Source organism: Folsomia candida, unplaced genomic scaffold, assembly GCF_002217175.1.
Source record: "Folsomia candida strain VU population unplaced genomic scaffold, ASM221717v1 Fcan01_Sc018, whole genome shotgun sequence".
In the NCBI taxonomy this organism is placed as follows: domain Eukaryota; kingdom Metazoa; phylum Arthropoda; class Collembola; order Entomobryomorpha; family Isotomidae; genus Folsomia; species Folsomia candida.
The window spans coordinates 271,678-290,499 of NW_019091210.1; the positions used below are offsets into that span (position 1 = coordinate 271,678).

At 37.1% G+C, this 18,822-nt stretch overlaps 2 protein-coding genes across 5 annotated transcripts; both read left to right on the top strand.

The window, feature by feature from the left end:
- The first annotated feature begins 718 nt into the window (after positions 1-718).
- Positions 719-4,741, top strand: LOC110857181 (farnesoate epoxidase). 2 transcript variants are annotated; one of them, XM_035857951.1, is made up of 9 exons: positions 719-1,054; positions 1,117-1,251; positions 1,844-2,061; positions 2,123-2,422; positions 2,815-2,929; positions 2,994-3,174; positions 3,492-3,609; positions 3,770-3,811; positions 3,884-4,025. In XM_035857951.1, exons 1-8 carry the CDS (start codon positions 967-969, stop codon positions 3,794-3,796), a joined length of 1,182 nt encoding a protein of 393 aa, XP_035713844.1. In that variant the 5' UTR covers positions 719-966; the 3' UTR covers positions 3,797-3,811; positions 3,884-4,025. The 2 variants fall into 2 exon arrangements, with proteins under 2 accessions (XP_035713844.1, XP_021961478.1); XM_022105786.2 differs by lacking the exon at positions 3,770-3,811 and adding an exon at positions 4,097-4,741 and having other exon boundaries at positions 786-1,054.
- A 1,031-nt stretch (positions 4,742-5,772) lies between these two features.
- On the top strand, positions 5,773-10,217 carry LOC118432906 (farnesoate epoxidase-like). 3 transcript variants are annotated; one of them, XM_022105788.2, is made up of 10 exons: positions 5,773-5,924; positions 6,002-6,136; positions 6,510-6,727; positions 6,789-7,088; positions 7,347-7,461; positions 7,555-7,735; positions 7,907-8,024; positions 9,606-9,747; positions 9,831-9,988; positions 10,054-10,217. In XM_022105788.2, exons 1-10 carry the CDS (start codon positions 5,774-5,776, stop codon positions 10,063-10,065), a joined length of 1,530 nt encoding a protein of 509 aa, XP_021961480.2. In that variant the 5' UTR covers position 5,773; the 3' UTR covers positions 10,066-10,217. The 3 variants fall into 3 exon arrangements, with proteins under 3 accessions (XP_021961480.2, XP_021961479.2, XP_035713843.1); XM_022105787.2 differs by having other exon boundaries at positions 9,831-10,217; XM_035857950.1 differs by having other exon boundaries at positions 5,789-5,938; positions 9,831-10,217.
- Positions 10,218-18,822: the final 8,605 nt, after the last annotated feature.

An 18,822-nucleotide genomic window follows, 5' to 3' on the forward strand; every position in this document is an offset into this window, starting at 1 on the left:
ATAACTAAACAATAAAATATAAACATATAGGTATATGTACTTCTGTGTAGAAATCTATGCATAAACTTGCTTTATAGATTTGAGGTAATTGCACAAATATAAATTTTATACCAATTACACACCCATTTCTAGATTGATATTTATTCATGCATGAAAAAGCTAATACATATTTATAATCACGAATACTTGCACTTCAAATATTCGGCTAGCATGTCGGTAATAACCTATCTACTATCCTCTTCCGTAGGCTTGGCAGTTGGCACCTCATTTGCATCAATCTCACTATCCCTATTTTCGGCGATACGGATGAATCATGAATTAACTATGTCTCTCGCGAATGCGTCAAAATATTAAAACGGGGTGACACGCTCAAATAACTCGACCGTATATACCCGACGCTCAAACAAAACCCTGACCTCGCCTGGATGCAAAAAAAAATGTCTGGAACATTTTTATATTCAGTGAGAATACTAGTTCTGGTTATCACGCTAAAAGACAATCCATAAAGGATGTGATCGATTTAAGTGTGCTATATATGAGTCATCTCATCATATTAATTATGTGCCCCACAGTAAAAATGCGAAATTCCTTCAGTTAAAAATCTGTAAAGACACAGATATATGTACATACATTCTTACTGGTATTGATGTGGTAATAATTTGATTGTGGTAAATATTTATTTCATTGTCATAATACTACTAAACAGTGTAGTCCGTATTACCAGTGCAGGCAGATTCACATAAATATTCACTCCTGTCAGTAATGATGCAATATCATTTTTCTAAGAGTTTAGTAAAAGCACATTTTTAATGCAGGGCCTTATCTGACAAATGCATCACTTTTTCCTAAACCAGTTTCGTCTCTGCACTAAACTGATCCAGAGGTGATTTCTTTCGAATGTGTAGTTTTCTCAGAAAAGTGCAACGTTTCACAATTTAGTTCATCAGATTCTTTCAAGGTGACAAAATGCTTGACTTTGCTCTCCTTGGCGTGTGCCTGGCTATGCTGGCATATTATTTATTGGCAAAGGACCATCATTCCGATGGGCCGCCAGGTAAAGAATGTGACGATTTTTGCACGAATTGCTGCTAAATCTTTATTATTAATCCAATCCAGGTCCACGGGGTTTGCCAATTTTTGGAAATTTAATCGATTTAGTGAGAGCATCGGACAACATTACGAAAACTTTGGGCGTATTGGGGGAAAAGTATGGAGAAATTTTTTCTGTAAAGATGGGATTTAAAAGGACAGGTAATTTAGTTGGAGACGAATATTTGAAAATTTAATAATTTTACGGGTAAGCGTAGCATTTACCTGAATAGAAAGTGAGTAAATTGTCCATTCATTATTCGCTGAGTTCATGACTAATGAGGAAAAAAATTCGGAATGAATTTTGTTGAATGAATGAAGATTGAATGAACATTTATTCACCCATTTATTTATTAACGAAGAATGAATTGTATGCATTATTCATTTTTCACCCTATTCTTAATACATGGGAATCGTGGGAGAAAGAGTTCCATTTCAGGGCTCACTTATCCAGTCTCGTTATCTGACGTTGCCGGATAACTTTTAAGGTTATAAAATTAATACGTAGGGACACACACATATCTTATTAGAAATCTTATTAGAAGCAAATAAAATTATCGTGAAAGTTAATGGGCAATTTTAATCTTTAACTTGTTCGAACGATAACTAACTGCACTACTGACTTCCACCAATTATCTCGGTAATTGTTCATCAAAAGTAACAATTGTGTTACAATTTCTTTTCCTGGTTAAAATTTGATTTTAAATGTTATGTATCAGCCTTAAAATGACCACCATAACTCCATATCCTCTAGTCGTGCTTACTTCAAAAGAAGCGATGCAAACCGTCCTCACCAATGAGGCAACGCTCGCACGTGACAACAGTGGAATGTATTCTGATTGGAGTTTCCATAAAAATCTTGGAATTATAACATCCCACGGAAGCGTTTGGAGCAAAACTAGAAACTGGACTTTTAAAATGTTACGTGAATTCGGATTCGGGAAATCTTTAGCTATGGAAGGATATATCCAGGTAAAAACGATAATTAGGAAATTTTCGACGGAAAATCAAATTTTCCCCGAATTAATTCCAGATCGCATTGGATTTATTGTTTGCCAAAATTGACGATAAGCTAGGCACTGAGGTAAATGTTGACTACTTTTTTCATCAACCGATCCTAACCACGATGTGGCTCATGATCGTGGGTCGGATATCAGAAGATGATAAGGCACACCTTACACTTATTTCGGAGACGACGGAGCGTTTCATAAAAAGTAGCGTTTTGGGACCCAGCCTAGTGAATGCGTTTCCGTTTTTGAGGTTCGTCTTTCCAAATTGGTTAGGCCACAAGGTACAGATGGACTTTTTCCGGACGTGTACTTCAATCGGGAAGGTATTAATGGGAAAAATAGTCCTGAGCTTTGGGCACGATTCCCTCATCCCAAATTATGCATGATTCCCTGAATTCAATTATGTCGATTCTCTCAGCTAAAATTATGCATGATTGCTTTATTTTAAATTTGCACGATTCCATCATTCCAAATTATGAGCAGTTACCTTATTCCAAATTTTACATGATTATCTACCACCCACATCACAAATTATGCACCACTACCTCATTGTAAATTATGCACGATTCCCTCATTTTAAATTATTTATGTATATACAATTACCTTGTTCCAAATTGTGCATGATTCCCCCATTCCAAATATTGCACGATGTTACTGAATAGTTCTGAATAATAATTTAATAATTGTATAATTCTAATTTGAACTATTTAATTAGAAACTTTTTGACGAGATGGGGCAAAAATTAAAGGCGTCACCGCTCACTTCCCAACCTGCCAACTTATTGGAAGCGTTCGTCCAAAATTGTGGCAAGGACGATGAGATATTCAATTGTAAGATTATTAAATTCAAAATTATTAAATTTCTTTATGATTTTTTACCTTTCAATGTATGTAGGCAAAAATTTCCAAGTGGTCTTCCAAGACCTTCTAATGAGCAGCTCGGACTCATCCAGCTCATTCCTCGAGTCGGTTGTTCTCTACTTCATAGCATTTCCTGACATACAAGAGAAAATTTACAAAGAAATATTGGATGTCGCACCGAACGGGAAAGTTATTAATTTTGAAGACAGGAAGCGGTAAATATCGCACCTGAATTGCAATTAATTTTAATTAATTCTGGTGTGTAAGATAGGATAGTATTTACATCTTTCGAAATAAGTACTCCTGACTGCTTTTATCGAATTTCTTGGGTACGATGTTGATTTCATTACTATAGGGTCTTTCTATTTTATAGTCCGAGTCTCTATTTGTACTTCGGCGAGAATCAGTAGATATGTGCTGTTCATGAAACTTTTTCACGATAACTTTTAATTATGACGAATGTATGTATATAGCTGAATTTGTGATAAATTGATGTTGACGCGTAATGATGTTGTAATTTTTTGTCGTTTAGTATGCCGTACACCCAAGCGTTTATCCTCGAGACACATCGAAATGCCAGAACTGCACAAAATTTGGGACCGCGGCGAGTCCTGTGGGATTTTTTGTATAAGAATTACAAAATTAAGAAGGTATTTATATCAGTTAATATTTTCTATTCTCTTATGCAGCCTGCTGACTTGGCCCTAGGTCACTTTTCATAATGTGCATTTGCATAATGACGACATAGTCTAATGGCATTGTTTATTGCATAAAACTAATTTTACATAACTATCTACATAACTATTTCAGATATGCAAATACAAATTGCATAATTGACAATTATGTAAAATGGTAATTATGCAACAGAAATTATGCAAAGTGACTAAAGGCCGTTGACTACGCTTTCACTTGGCTATTTTATAGGGCACCATCATCGTTGCCGATACCCGCCTGTATTGTGAAAATAAGCAAATTTGGGGTGACCCAGAGGTCTTCCGGCCGGAGCGATTTATTGGCGAAAATGGCGAAATAGAAAATGCCTCGAGTGTTATTTCTTTCTCATTTGGTGAGCCAAAAAAGTACATGACTACTTTTTGAACTTTTTGAATTATTAATCCGGCTCTTAATTTTGAGCAGGGAAGAGAAACTGCCCCGGTGAATTGCACGCCAATATTGTCACATTCTTGATACTGACCGCATTGCTGCAACGATACAAAATATCCAAGCCAATTGGACAACCCACACCGAGATTGGATATGAAGCCAGGCCTCGCCTTGAAGCCACACCCATTTCAAGTGGTGTTCGAAAAGCGAAATTCGAAAATATAATTATTTGTACATGTTTATTTGCAAGACAAGTTTTGATGGATTTTCGGAAAAATTTCAATCATCTCACCCTGTTTTTTGGCCCAATGTTAAAAACTTGCTTAAATAAAGCTATATATAGATAGATAGAAAATCATGCCCTGCAACCTGTTCAAAACCCATATACATAAGGATTCTGATTCAATATAGGTACTAAATATGTAAACAATAATAAGCATAAATATGCGTAGATATGCATATATTTACATAATATGTATATATACATATTATGTATGTATACATGTACATACATATGTGTACATCTCACTTACATATGTACTTCTATATGTCCGAGTATGTATGTACACAGTTTGTACTATTCGAAGGTGCATTAGTACCCGAAGTGTCAAGAAAATCCTGACCTTGTCTAACGAATTAATACATAAACAACTAGAAATTAAAGAAAACGGGTTCCTCAGATAAAATAAAATAAAGTTAAAGATTTAAATTTAAGCAACCTTTTGGCTGCCAAACTACATACACGCATTCCGGCATTCGTGTAGAGGAATTACATCCATTGACTATTAAAGTATGTACACATATTCGTCTAGTATTTTGTTTTCTATTCACGGCGAAGTTCACAAATACATATGTGTACCGCATATATAAATTACCTTGACCCCAAAATTTCTTAAAAACGAGTATTTGCTTGGTATTTTGTGGAAAACTCGATAGTAACAGGTGGATTTTTTTCAATATTTCTCTTCTGAAATTTTCCTATGCCAACTAATGTTAAAAAGTGGATTTTTCATGGTTCTTGAAAGAAAACTCGAAAATTAGAAACTCATTGAAAGTTTACTTGGTTTGGTTGTAATCAGGTGAAATCAACATCGTACTGAAGGGAAATTATGATAAAAAATTAGTAGTACGAAACAGGTTAAGTGATCTAAGCATATTTACAAGAAAACCCTGACCTTGCATACATACAAAAGATTTTGAAGAACATTCTTCCGTGCAGTGAGAAGACTGGATTATGCTGAAGGACCATGCATAGAAGATGTGATAGGTTTGAACGTGCTATCGGTCATCTTTCCTCGTCTGCATACTAATTATCGCATGTGTTCTACGCTGTTAAAAATGTGGTGAAGTCATATACATACACACTCTAAATATACTGTTATAAATTTAGTAACAGTTTGTTTCGGAGTGGTAAATTTTCATTACCACAACGTTAAGTACATGTAATTCATTACTATATGGTAATTCCCGTTATTACAGTGCCGGTTAAGTCATATTTACATATTGGTTTGCACTCCGGCAATCATTCAGTACAATTTTGCTAATAGAGTATGTACGCATTCCTTGTGAAGCGAACACATCCTTAGAGTAGGACCTCATCCGTCAACAAAGAGCAAAAAATCACATTTTGCCAAACCTGTTTTGTCCTTGCATCCAGCAAATCCTGATCCAGGGGTGATTTCATCCAGATAACATTTGGATGTTCATACATATGCAGTTCCATCATAAAATTGTTTTCACAGTTCAGTTCATCCATTTCATTCAGGCTGACACAATGCTTGAATTTGCTCTCCTCGGCTTGTGCCTGGCTGTCCTGGCGTATTATTTATTTGGTAAACACTGTCATTCCGATGAGCCACCAGGTATTAAATTTCTGGTAAGAAAATGTAACGATTTGTTTCATGAATTTTAAGAAATCTGTATTTTTGATCCAATCCAGGTCCACGGGGTTTACCAATTTTGGGAAATTTAATTGATTTAGCGAGAGCATCAGACAACATGGTGAACACTTTGGGCGTATTGGGGGAAAAGTATGGGGAAATTTTTTCAATAAGGATGGGTTTTAAAAAGACAGGTAATTTATGTCGTTAAAGATAAATTTCTGAAAATTCAGTAATTTTAGGTGTAATGAAATTCATGTCATGGATTGAATTCAGTATGAGTGAATTTTTACAAGGTGCACTGTTAGAAATCTGGTGCATCAAAGTTGTTACCGCTTGGTATTAAAATCATACCGGAGTATGTATTATAATTTGCTATCGATTTGATACAATTTAATGGCGAGGTATTACTACGCAGTATTACTTATTAATACCACTATGCCAGAGTCATATGTATATGAATACCGCTTGGTATTATATTAATACCGGATTTCTAAGAGTGCATTTAAGTATATGTACGTACAAGGAAAATATCAGACTTAGGATTAATAAATATTTATCCTTTAGTCGTGCTAACTTCGAAAGAAGCGATGCAAACCGTCCTCTCCAACGAGGCCACGTTCGCACGTGACAACACTGGAATGTTTGCGGATAGAAGTTTTCACAGAAATCTTGGAATTGCAACATCCCACGGAAGCGTTTGGACAAAAACGAGAAATTGGACGTTTAAAACGTTACGTGAATTCGGATTTGGGAAATCTTTAGCTATGGAGGGATATATCCAGGTAAGCATAATAATTAGGAAATTTTCAAAAGAAAATCAAATTTTGCACGAGCTATTTCCAGGTAGCATCGGATTTATTGTTTGCCAAAATTGACGAGAAACAAGGCACCGAGGTCAATGTCGATTACTTTTTTCATCAACCCATCCAAACCACGGTGTGGCTCATGATCGTTGGTCGGTTATCGGAAAATGATAAGGGACACCTTAAGCTGATTTCGGAGAAGGCAGAGCGTTTCATAAAAAGTGGCGTTATTGGACCAAGTCTCGTGAATGCGTTCCCATTTTTGCGGTTCGTCTTCCCAAATTGGTTAGGCCACAAGGTTCAAACGGACTTTTTCCAGACGTGCAATTCCATCGGAAAGGTACATAAACAGCTTATTGTTATTGCAAAAAATTATTATGCACGATTTTTCGCGTTACAAATTATGCATGATGATTCCCTCATTTCAAATTATGCATAATTTTCCTATCCCAAATTTTGCGTGATTCCTTCGTTTCAAATTACGCAAAATTCCCTGATTCTAAATTATGCATGCTTTTTCTATCCCAAATTATGCATATTTCATTTACAATTTAACCAAAAAATGAATGAGTAAATTTAATTTGACCTAATTAATTAGCGACTGTTTGACGAAATGGGGCAAGAATTAAAGGCGTCCCCGATTACTCACCAACCTGCCAGCTTATTGGAAGCGTTTGTCCAAAATTGTGGAAAGGACGATGAGATATTCAATTGTAAAATTAGTACTTCTGTTTTAAATGAAATTCTTACTGAAAAAAGTGTTAAATAAATTTCTTCATGGTGTGCTTACCTTGTAATATATTTAGGCGAAAATTTCCAAGTCGCCTTCCAAGACCTTCTACTGACTAGCTCGGATTCAACCAGCTCATTCCTTGAGTCTGCGGTTCTCTATTTGATAACATTTCCTGAAGTACAAGAGAAAATTTACCAAGAAATATTGGATATCGCACCCAACGGCAGGGTTATAAATTTTGAGGACAGGAAAAGGTAAATATGTATATCGCACTTAATTGTAATTAATTCTCGTAGCACACCAGGAATTATTAACCTCTATCACTGGTTGCTTTATAAAATTTCTCTTGGTTCGATAATGGTCCACAATGTAGTTGAATTCTTACTAAATTAATGTTGCGGATGTTGATTTTTTGTATTTTTTAGTATGCCATACACCCAAGCGTTCATCCTTGAGACACATCGAAATGCGAGAATTGCACAAAATTTTGCACCACGGAGAGCTCTTTGGGATTTTTTGTATAAGAATTACAAAATTAAGAAGGTAGGATGCGATTACAAAAGAAAGAAACTTTTGAAAAAATGCCAGTAAAATCCGAAAAACTTAATTAATTCCAAAGAAATTTTCAGGGGTTATAAACAAGGTCTCTACAACTCAATTTTTTGCTTGATACGGGCCATAGACCCCCATCCTTCCTATCTGGCGAATTATTTGCCTCGCGGTCCCCAGAAGTGCTTTGCCACTCTTTCTCGCTACCACTTTTGAGGTGTGTGTCCAAATTTGACGGAATCTTACCAAGTTTTTGGTTGGTTTTGTTCGACGACTATATTGTCTCTTGCATAATGCCAAAAATCGTTCAATTGGTCATGCCCGAGGGACGTAGGGAGCATATTCCTTTTTTGCAACAAAATCGATTTTTTTCGACCGCAACAAGTCCAGAACAACTTTTGAAGAATGACATGTTGCTGTGTCCGGTCAGAAAAGTACATTACGATTATTGATAAAGGGGATCAAGATCTTCTTTACACAATCGTTCAGATATCTCTCCGAGGTCATGGTGGCTGTGGTCACGAACGGCTTTGAGACGTCCCCCAATGAGTCCAATCCTTGCCTGATTATGTGCTTTGTGGGGAATTTTGACTTCGGCGTGTATTTGAAGGATTCTTTACATGTTTTCTTATTAGTACATGAGTAGTACTTCCTCGCAGGGACTTCATCTGGATCAATCGAGCACTTGGTCTCATCATCCATGACCAGAATCACGAGCATGTTTTGCTTGACTCGTTTTTCAGCAATCTGCCGAGAGTTGGGATTTGCTCTTTTTTGCTGACCTTGGTTGTACTTTGGTGCAGGTGTCGCCTTATAGGATTTGACCCCCAACTTCGTAGGTTTAATGACATACAAACTTAATTTTGCTATTTTCAATTTGTAGCCCAAATTACCATCTGATATCCCAAGGTTATTTTTGTTTTCTTTCTGAACTCTACGTATCACTTTGGGGGTCGCTACACGAGCTGGACGATTTTTTAATTTTTTGAATTCAGCATTCCTCCTCCCCTCATACATATCTAAAACTCTGCAAATTGCCCCATTATGAATTTTTTCTCTTTCGAAGTGGCTATTAACCATTATCCGGACGCGCTCGCACACGTTTTCGCTGTAGTGGCAAATCTTTTTTGCGAGTTGTTCCCGATTTTTTGTTCTCATTTTGGAACTAGTCGAGATATCGACTTCCGGTTTTCTGATTTGAGTAGCTAATCGCATGGACTACAAAACTACGGCGTTTCAATTCAGTGGCAATTTTTCTTCCATATGAATAAATACATTTTCCAAAAGTTTCTCTTTTGTAATCGCATCTTAGTTATGACAATTATTTAGGACCAAGTTAACTTTTTGTACTCTCTGATGCAACATTCTGACTTGCTCCTAGGCCACTTTACATACTGGTCATATTGTCTAATTTGTATGCATAAAACTCACTTAACCAGCCATTTCATATATGTATGCAAATACATTTGCATAATTGACAATTCCGTAAAATGACGGTTATGAAAAATGGCAACATAAATTTTTTGAAGTGACTAAAGGCCACTGACTGCGCTTTCACTTGCCTACTTATTATAGGGCACAATTATCCTTGTCGATACGCGTCTGTATTTTGAAGATAAGAAAATTTGGGGCGACCCTGAGGTCTTTCGGCCGGAACGATTTATTGGTGAACATGGCGAACTAGAAAATGCGTCGAGTGTGATTTCCTTCTCATTTGGTGGGTCATGAGAAAATAAGTATTTAAATGAGGATTTTTTAAAAAATTATAGAATTGTTAATTGAGTTTTTAATTTTTAACAGGGAAGAGAAATTGTCCGGGTGAATTGCACGCCAATATTGTCACATTCTTGATACTGACCGCATTGCTGCAACGATACAAAATATCTAACCCGGTCGGACAACCCACGCCGAGACAAGATTTGAAACCGGGCCTCGCCTTGAAGCCATACCCATTTCAGGTGGTGTTCGAAAAACGAAAATAAATTTGAACCTGGAAATATACTTGTGTCATAAGTTGTGATAGATTTTCAGATAATTTTGACCATTTCACCCAAGTTTTTAGTCCAATGCTAAAAACTCGTGTTAATAAAATATGTGATGTCACGACCTTCAACTCGTTAAAAATGATTTAAATTTTACGACGTAATAAAATATATACATTGATATGTGTACCTGTGTGTAGAAATATACATAAATTGTATTGGATTTATCGGACGACCTGGTTGTTGTGATAATGCAGATATTTATTCCTAGCTTTCGATACACACTAGTATCATCTTCAGGGACAATATTGGAAATCGAGAAAACACGATTGATTTCACTCACAAAACTAATCATAAATTATTTTGTTATTCAAAAAACGGTATCGTTGTTAGGGGCGCTTGATCAGAGGTAACATTAGTGAAGACCAGATTGGATTCAGGTTCATGCCGTGGTCTTGATTCATGGCGTCAGAGGTTTTACGGATGTATAGACTTTCAAGACATAAAGAACGTCCGGGAATGAATGGGAATGGTCTGAAAATGTGGTCATAAAATCACAATGAGTTATCGGAATTTTAAACTTTTTGCATATGTATAATACCAAATACGTACCTACATAATTTAATTAATAGCTAAGGCCGCCACACCCCCGTTGGCGACTAGTTCGATTTTCTTGCGAAGATTTTTCATTAAATTTTTTCCCGAAGTTTTTGCCACTTCCGAGGTGATTTTCTTCCATCGTCCTTTGAATTTTCGAAAGGTGTCAGGCACATCTTGAAGCCGGGAGTATACTGACTTAGAACGTGCCCAGAATTTTTCGATTGGGCGGAGTTGGGGTACATTAGGTGGGTTGATATCTTTTGGTACGAAATCAATATTTTTCTTTCTGAGGTACTCGGTCACTTTCTTTGCATAGTGACAAGTGGCGAGGTCAGGCCAAAACAAAACTTTATCATTTTTGTGAAACCTATTAATAAATGCTTCCAATCCAGCCTTGACGCAATTTTTCAGATAAATATCTTGATTGATATTCCCTTCGAGAACTACCGGGTCTGATACATGTCCGTGACTGGAGATGCATTGCCAAATGCAATATTTCTTTGGAAATTTGTCTTTTTTTCGTACTTTTTCTTCATAAGCCACTTCAGAGGGATCCGAGCTATGAAAAAAATGACGCCCTGGAAGATTTGAAGGGTCAACCGGAACATACGTTTCGTCATCCAGGATCACTACTTTTCCACGCATTTTCTTCAACAATTTTTGACAGCAATCCTTGATCCGACTTTCTTGTACGGGCTTGTAATTTGGTGCAGGTTTTTTGGTCCTTGCTTTGATTCCTAATTTATGGACCTTAATTTCCCCCAGGTAGCTTTTGGAAATTTTGACTTTCCTGGCAGCTACAGCTACTGACGTTGATGGCTTGGTTTTGAAAATTTTTTCAATTCTATTTTTCACTCGAGTGGTCGCTAGCTTCGCCGGACGACCAGCTGGCTTCTTGAATTGCACATTTTCGGAATCCTTGAACTTTTTTATGTAGGAATACACATTTGAACTTGGAATTCCTTCCTGCTTAAAAAAGTTCCAGGTCACCTTGGAGTCTCGGTTGGCTGTCGTGTTGTAGAACTCCATCACTCGTTTTGCTAACAGCTCCCTTTCAAACAAGCTTCTTCTACCCTTATCCATTTTTGAAATTTAAGAGTGATATACCAAATTGACCCTAATGAAGTGGGCTTTCAGAAATTTAAATTATTATAGTTCGCGGGTTTATTGATTTGTCAATATACTCGCTAGAGCGTGCATTCCAATTCATTCCCGGACGTTCTTTATACATAAACTTGCTTCATAGTTTTGACGTAATTTGCACAAATATAAATTTTTATACTAATCATGCACCCTTTCTAGATTGATTTGTATCCATGTATGAAAAAGCTAGGCTATAAACATTTATGGTAACGAAACCTTGCACTTTAAATATTGGGCAAGAATGTCAGAGCCTAAGACCTATCTAAAAAAATGATATGAATATGTAAATCTTGGGGTGTTTAACGCAACGTAAAACAAGTACCTCACTATCCCCATTTTCGGCCGGACGGGCTTTCCATGATGGACAAGCTGCCTCTCACGAATGTGCAACAATATATTAATATTTTATATCACCTCGTTAAAACGAGATGACACTCGCAAATAACGCCACCGTATGTACCCGAACCTGCAATAAAACCAAAACGCTGACCTCGCCTGGATACGAAAAAATGCTTTGAAAGACATTATTGCATGCAGTGAGAAAACTGGTTCTTGTTTTTACGATAAATGACAATGTATGCAAGATGTGATCGATTTAAATGTGCTATGAGTCACCTGATCATATTAATTATCGTATATACTATACTCGTACAGGGTCAGGCGCGTAAGATATAACGAATTTGTCGTTGAATAACCCCGGAACGGATTGTCGTAGCGGGTCAAAATTTTGAACAGACGAGCATATTGTCCTAGTCAAGAGTTGTGCAAAATTTTGACTCTCTACTTTCAAAAATGCCTCCCCCACAGCCCCCAGAAGGTGAGGCAGTCATAAAAACTCGTTGCAAACTTAAGTACTCGTCTAGCCTAATAACAGAACATCTTAAAAGTGAACGAAAAACATTTTCGAAATCTAGAATCAATAGGGTATTGAAAAATATAAGTAAAAAGCGAGAAATTTTGAGCTAAGGACAACCACCACCCCATCCAAGAAGGCAAAAAAAAGTGTTAATTCCGACCGTGCTTAAGAAAATTGACCTATTGACCTCAACAGGCAATCCATCGACCCAAAAGGAAATTTCCCGGTAGGTTGGGGTGTCTAAGCATTGAGTGAAAAGAGAAATTAAGATTTTTGAAAAACGACTTCGTCAGAAAACTCGTGTGCATCAGCTGACCGAAAAACAGGAAAAAAATCGCGCCCGTGTTTACAAAAAGAATTATTTGAATTTTCTGTCAAGGAATCAGAGTTAGTTATTGGTGACATATGACAAAGCACTAATTTCTCTACAAGTTACTAATTAGGTTCGAAGAGCTTACTGCACGACTAATGACGGAAAAAATTCACGCAAGTTGGTGCTTGAGTGTGAGGAGAACTTTTGCAACACGTTTATGGTTGTCGGTGCAATGTCGGGTCGTGGTGTCCTCCCACTTATCAAAGTCCCCCAAAAAGTGAAGAAATCTGCAAAGCATTATGCTAACCGTGTATCGAAACCACTTTTAGAGTAACATTTTCCTAAATAGCACGGTAAAAAAATAAATAAGGTAATTATTCATCGTGACGCAGCGTCTTCCCAGACGACAAAGTTAACCCAAGGTTATGCAAAGGACCTTGAAGCTAGATTGGGGATAAAAATCATTTCGAATAGTGAAATACCTGTACAGTCCCCTGATGTAAGTCAAATGGGCATTTTTGAGTTCGGATACTTAAAAAGAAAATCTTTTCTGTGGAGACAGGATTTTTTAGACGGAGTTTGAAAAGAGTTGAAATGACTGCCTCACCTTCTGGGGGCTGTGGGGGAGGCATTTTTGAAAGTAGAGAGTTGAAATTTTGCACACAACTACCTGAGGATAATATGCTTCTCTGTTCAAAATTTTGACCCGCTACGACAAACCGTGCCGGGGTTATTCAAGGCCAAAATCGTTATATTTTAAGCGCCTGACCCTACTGTATTTAGGCTTGGCATCTCATTTTCATAAATCTCAGATGGCCCATTTTCGCGATACGGGCTTTGCATGTTGGATAACATCGCGAATCCGTCAAAATATGCAAAGGACCGATTATAAAATTCGATAGTATGTGCCCCGCAGTAAACAGGAGAAATTCCTACAGTAAAAAATCTAGTACATGGTCACATATATGTACACTGGTAGAAATCTGGCATAGTCAGGCAGGTATTAATTTCTCGGTATTAAAGTTCCTACCGCTCGGTATTAAAATTATACCAGTCAGTAAGGATTTGCTACTGGTATGGTAAAACTATAATACCGAGTTATTACTATACGGTATCACTTATCAATACCATATTGGTAGAGTCATACATGAATACCGCTTGGTATTACTTTAGCACTGGATTTCTAAGAGTGTACATATATACTGGTATTGATGTGGTAATAACTTCCTACCGGATTGGTAGTAGTTTGTTTCTGAGTAATAAATATTTCATTGTCGTAATATTACTTAACACATTGATTGACAATACTTTCCAAACTATAACTATTTATTGCACGTTCATGGGCCCCAGCCCCCAACAACCTTCACAATGATTGAATAAATTCTTATCTTATAATATTATTATAAGTTTATGTAGTCCGCATTACCAGTGCAGGCATATTCACACAAATATACACTCCTGTCCGAAATTATGCAATACCATTTTTCTAAGAGTTTAGTAAAAGTGAGCACATCTTTACTGTAGAGCCTTATCTTATAAAACCTACAGTGCAGACTTGATATAGCCCGAGTCAGGCGTAAGTCTGATTTCAAATTAAAATTTTTAAAACTTCGAATTCTTCAATACGAGCCTTTAATAACCCATATACCAAAATTTATCCACTATCACTAAATGTAATCGGCTATCACAAAATTTTTGTTAGTGCACACATTTTTTCCCTTGGTCACCAGTATCGACTGTGACCATAACTTTGAAGCGAGTGTATGTTTTTTCCTAAAAATCTCAGGATATTATGTTACCAATATTCGATGCAACATATATAAATTCCAGGTATGCGGGTGACTATGTTTTTGTTGGTGCACACGTATTTTTCTCGCTGGTCACAAGTATTGACCATGACCATAACTTTGAAACGAGTGTATAGTTTTTCCTAAAACTCTCAGGGTATTATCCTACACTCCGACCAGTAAAACCAGGACACCTATCATTTTTTCCAATTTCTCAAAGACCCCTCAAAATATGTAGCTGTTTCTTTCACCATTAAGTACTACGGGGCTTAGTAGTCTTGTCGTAAATTTTCGTTAAAATTGGTGCAGGGGCGGAGAAATTATCTGATATGTCAAAATTAGGTGGCCAGTAAAACAAGGACACCCCATAATAAATTAATTGTTCACAACGGAATTAATCAGAATCTGATTCATTTTGGTAGGAATTTATAATTTCAGTATATTTATGATATTTTGGTCAATAGATGACATAAATTAACCCCTTTCTTCGGTAGATACCCACAGTGAGGGGTAAATTCCGAAAGTTGATGTAGAGGGGTAGGGTAGAAGCTCAACTTGTATTATAATGGAGTATTTAAAACACGTACAATAATCTAAATGTCAGCCGACACTCCGTAACACCGTTTAACGTCAAGGGGAGCACTTCCGGCGGAACAAGGATGCGAGGACGCCAGCCTTAAACGATGCAAACATAAAAATTCATCATTTACCGTCGCTATTGGAACCTCTGTGAAACAATTAGCCAAATTTGAGCGGAGTTCCAGCTTCCTAGTTCAACATCTGAAAGTAATCAAGTCATATTTGCTTGCTCCAACCTCGGCAAGAGGAAAATCAAGATGAAACAGGTGCCTCCTCAGAAGCAAAATGATGCTCGATTCCAATGGGCTCGAGATCGAATGACGTGGACTTCCAAGAGGGATACCACAGTATTTAACTACGAGAAACGAGTTACCTGCGATAGCACTGATAGCTACAAGTATTATTTTGATGACCTTGGAAAAGCAAACATTGCTTTCTGCCATAGACAGTAAGGTGCATATGGTGCCATGATTTAGGTTTCCGTCGGGCGCGAAATAAGGACCGAAATCGTATTTGTTCCGACAAATTTTGACTTACACGGTCACAAAGCATCTCAGGAATAATTTACTTCATCCGAAACACAACTTCGCAAAAAAAATGGCTGTTTCAACCAGAAAATACCCCATAGTATGAATTTCGGTAAACAAAGAAACGGTTCCAAGACAACGGTATCGACTTTCTACCTTAGTAACTAAGGAGTTCGGGTCAAAATACGATAAGAAATGTTCAGGGATACTTATCGCGTAAAGTTTATGCTAATAGGCGACCATGTTCAACAGTTTTAGAAATAAAACGAAGAATCATTGATGCATGTGATTTAATGCCAATCAGTGGCATTACTAAGCACGTGTTGTCGATGAAAAATTAAATTTTGGCTACCATCAATATAGGGGATACCTATTCTGAGTAATCGTGCGCAAGAGAATTGACAAAGTTCAAAATAAATGACTCAAAAAGCAATAATTCGAAAAGTGTCCTTGTTTTACTGGCCACATAATTTTGACATATTATCAGATAATTTCTCCGCCCCTGCACCAATTTTAACGAAAATTTACGACCAGACTACTAGGCCCAGTAGTACTTAATGGCGAAAGAAACAGCTACATATTTTGAAGGGTCTTTGAGAAATTGGAAAAAATGATAGGTGTCCTGGTTTTACTGGTCGGAGTGTAGTAATATTAGACGCAACATATGTATGTAAATTCCAGCCACGCGGGTGACTAGGTTCGTATACATTTGTTGGTGCACACATATTTTTATTTTTCTCCCTGGTCATCTTATTGGGTCGCCCAATAAGGTCCAACGGGTGAAAGTGTTTCTTATTTTAGTTCATAATGTTCCATTAGGAGCTATTACCAACTTGTCTGCCAAATTTCAGCTCGATTTGACGAATTTGAAAAATTGGTATGGGTCACCCCATAGGGTCTGTCCAGGTGAAAATGTGTCGAATTTCAATTCATATTCTTCCATTAGTAGCCATTATCAACCTCTGAACCAAATTTCAGCTTTCTACGACAATTTTGAAATTTGGGTGCATAATACCCCACCCACTCCGATGACCCCCACCGGTCAACCAGTTGACCGATTTCGCCCATCTTCGAACTTAGCTCCTCATTTGACCCATACTACATATGTATGTGCAAAATCTCAAGTCGATCGGATTAGTTTTACGGCAGTTATCGCAAACCAGACAGACATACAGACAGACAGACAGACGGACATGACGGGTACATAAGCCCTGACTCGGGCTAAAAATTGGCAAATGTATCACATTATCCCCAACCAGTTTCGTCCCTGCACCTGATCCAGAGGTGATTTCTACCGAATGTGCAGTTTTGTTTGGAAAGTGCAACTTTTTCACAATTCAGTTCATCAATTTCTTTCAAGGTGACAAAATGCTTGGCGTTGCTCTCCTCGGCTTGGGCCTTGCTGTGCTGGCGTATTATTTATTGGGTAAATATCATCATTCCGATGAGCCACCAAGTATTAAATTTGCAATAAGAAAATGTAACGATTTGTTTCATGAATTTTGAATTTTAGCAATTTTTTTATTTTTTATTTCATCCAGGTCCCCCGGGTTTACCCATTTTGGGAAATTTAATCGATTTAGCGAGAGCGTCGGACAACATTACGAAAACTTTTGGCGTATTGGGGGAAAAGTATGGAGAAATTTTTTCGATCAGGATGGGATTGAAAAGGATGGGTAAATTAGTTAAAGCTAAATTTCTGGAATTTTGATAATTTTACAAGTTATAAAATTCGTGCAATGTGTTGAACTCTGACGTGGCACAGGTATTGATTTCTTGGTATTAAAGTTACTTCCGCTTGGTATTAAAATTATGCCGCGTCGTAAAAACTCTTAACTGACACGATATAACTTTTATACCCAGGTATTATATATCAATACCACTTTGGTAGAGTCATACATATAAATAAATACTGCTCGGCATTAGTGCTGGATTTCTATGTAGGCATTTAAGTCTACATACAAGAAACATACGAGTTTTAACAACTATGTTTATTCTCTAGTGGTGATAACTTCAAAAGAAGCCATGCAAACCATTCTCTCCAACGAGGCCACGTTCGCACGTGACAACACTGGAATGAAACCACCATAACTATTCTATAGTCGTTCTTACTTCAAAAGAAGCGATGCAATCTATCCTCACCAACGAGGCCACTTTTGCACGTGACAACAGTGGCATGTTTGCTGATTGGAGTTTCCATAAAAATCTTGGAATTGTAACATCACGCGGAGGCGTTTGGAGCAAAACGAGAAACTGGACCTTCAAAATGTTACGTGAATTCGGACTCGGGAAATCTTTAGCCATGGAGGGATATATTCAGGTAAAAATAATAATTAGGAAATTTTAAACAGAAAATAAAATTTTGCCAGAATTAATTCCAGATCGCGTCGGATTTATTGTTTGCCAAAATTGACGATAAGCTGGGCACTGAGGTCAATGTAGATTACTTTTTTCATCAACCGATCCAAACCACGATGTGGCTCATGGTCGTTGGTCGGTTATCCGAAGATGATAAGGAAGACATTAAGCTTATTATAGATACGGAGGAACGTTTCATAAAAAGTGGCGTTTTGGGACCCAGCGTCGTGAATGCATTTCCGTTTTTGCGGTTCGTCTTCCCAAATTGGTTAGGCCACAAGGTGCAGATTCTGGCAGAATCTGCACTGCAGATGGACTTTTTTCAGACGTGCAATTCCATTGGAAAGGTAAAAATCTGAATGAAAAAAACTAATCCTTCGCTTCTATATACTTCATTCCAAATTATGCATGATTCTCTCAATCCTAATTATGCATCTCACTTCAAATTAAACATGATTCTCTCATTCTAAATTATGCACAATTTTTTCATTCCACTTTATGCACAATATAGCTGAAAATTACTGCATAATTCTAATGTAAACTAATTAACTAGAAACTTTTTGACGAGATGAAGCAAAAATTAAAGGCGTCCCCCCTCACATCCCAACCTGTCAACTTATTGGAAGCGTTCGTACAAAATTGTGGAA

Excerpts from the sequence above, each read along its gene's own strand:
- LOC110857181 (XM_022105786.2), top strand. The coding sequence starts at position 967 with ATGCTTGACTTTGCTCTCCTTGGCGTGTGCCTGGCTATGCTGGCATAT. Across the intron at positions 2,930-2,993 it reads GGACGATGAGATATTCAATT|GCAAAAATTTCCAAGTGGTC; the intron begins GTAAGATTATTA and ends CAATGTATGTAG. Across the intron at positions 3,175-3,491 it reads AATTTTGAAGACAGGAAGCG|TATGCCGTACACCCAAGCGT; the intron begins GTAAATATCGCA and ends TTTGTCGTTTAG.
- LOC118432906 (XM_022105787.2), top strand. The coding sequence starts at position 5,774 with ATGCAGTTCCATCATAAAATTGTTTTCACAGTTCAGTTCATCCATTTC. Across the intron at positions 5,925-6,001 it reads TCATTCCGATGAGCCACCAG|GTCCACGGGGTTTACCAATT; the intron begins GTATTAAATTTC and ends GATCCAATCCAG. Across the intron at positions 7,736-7,906 it reads AATTTTGAGGACAGGAAAAG|TATGCCATACACCCAAGCGT; the intron begins GTAAATATGTAT and ends TGTATTTTTTAG.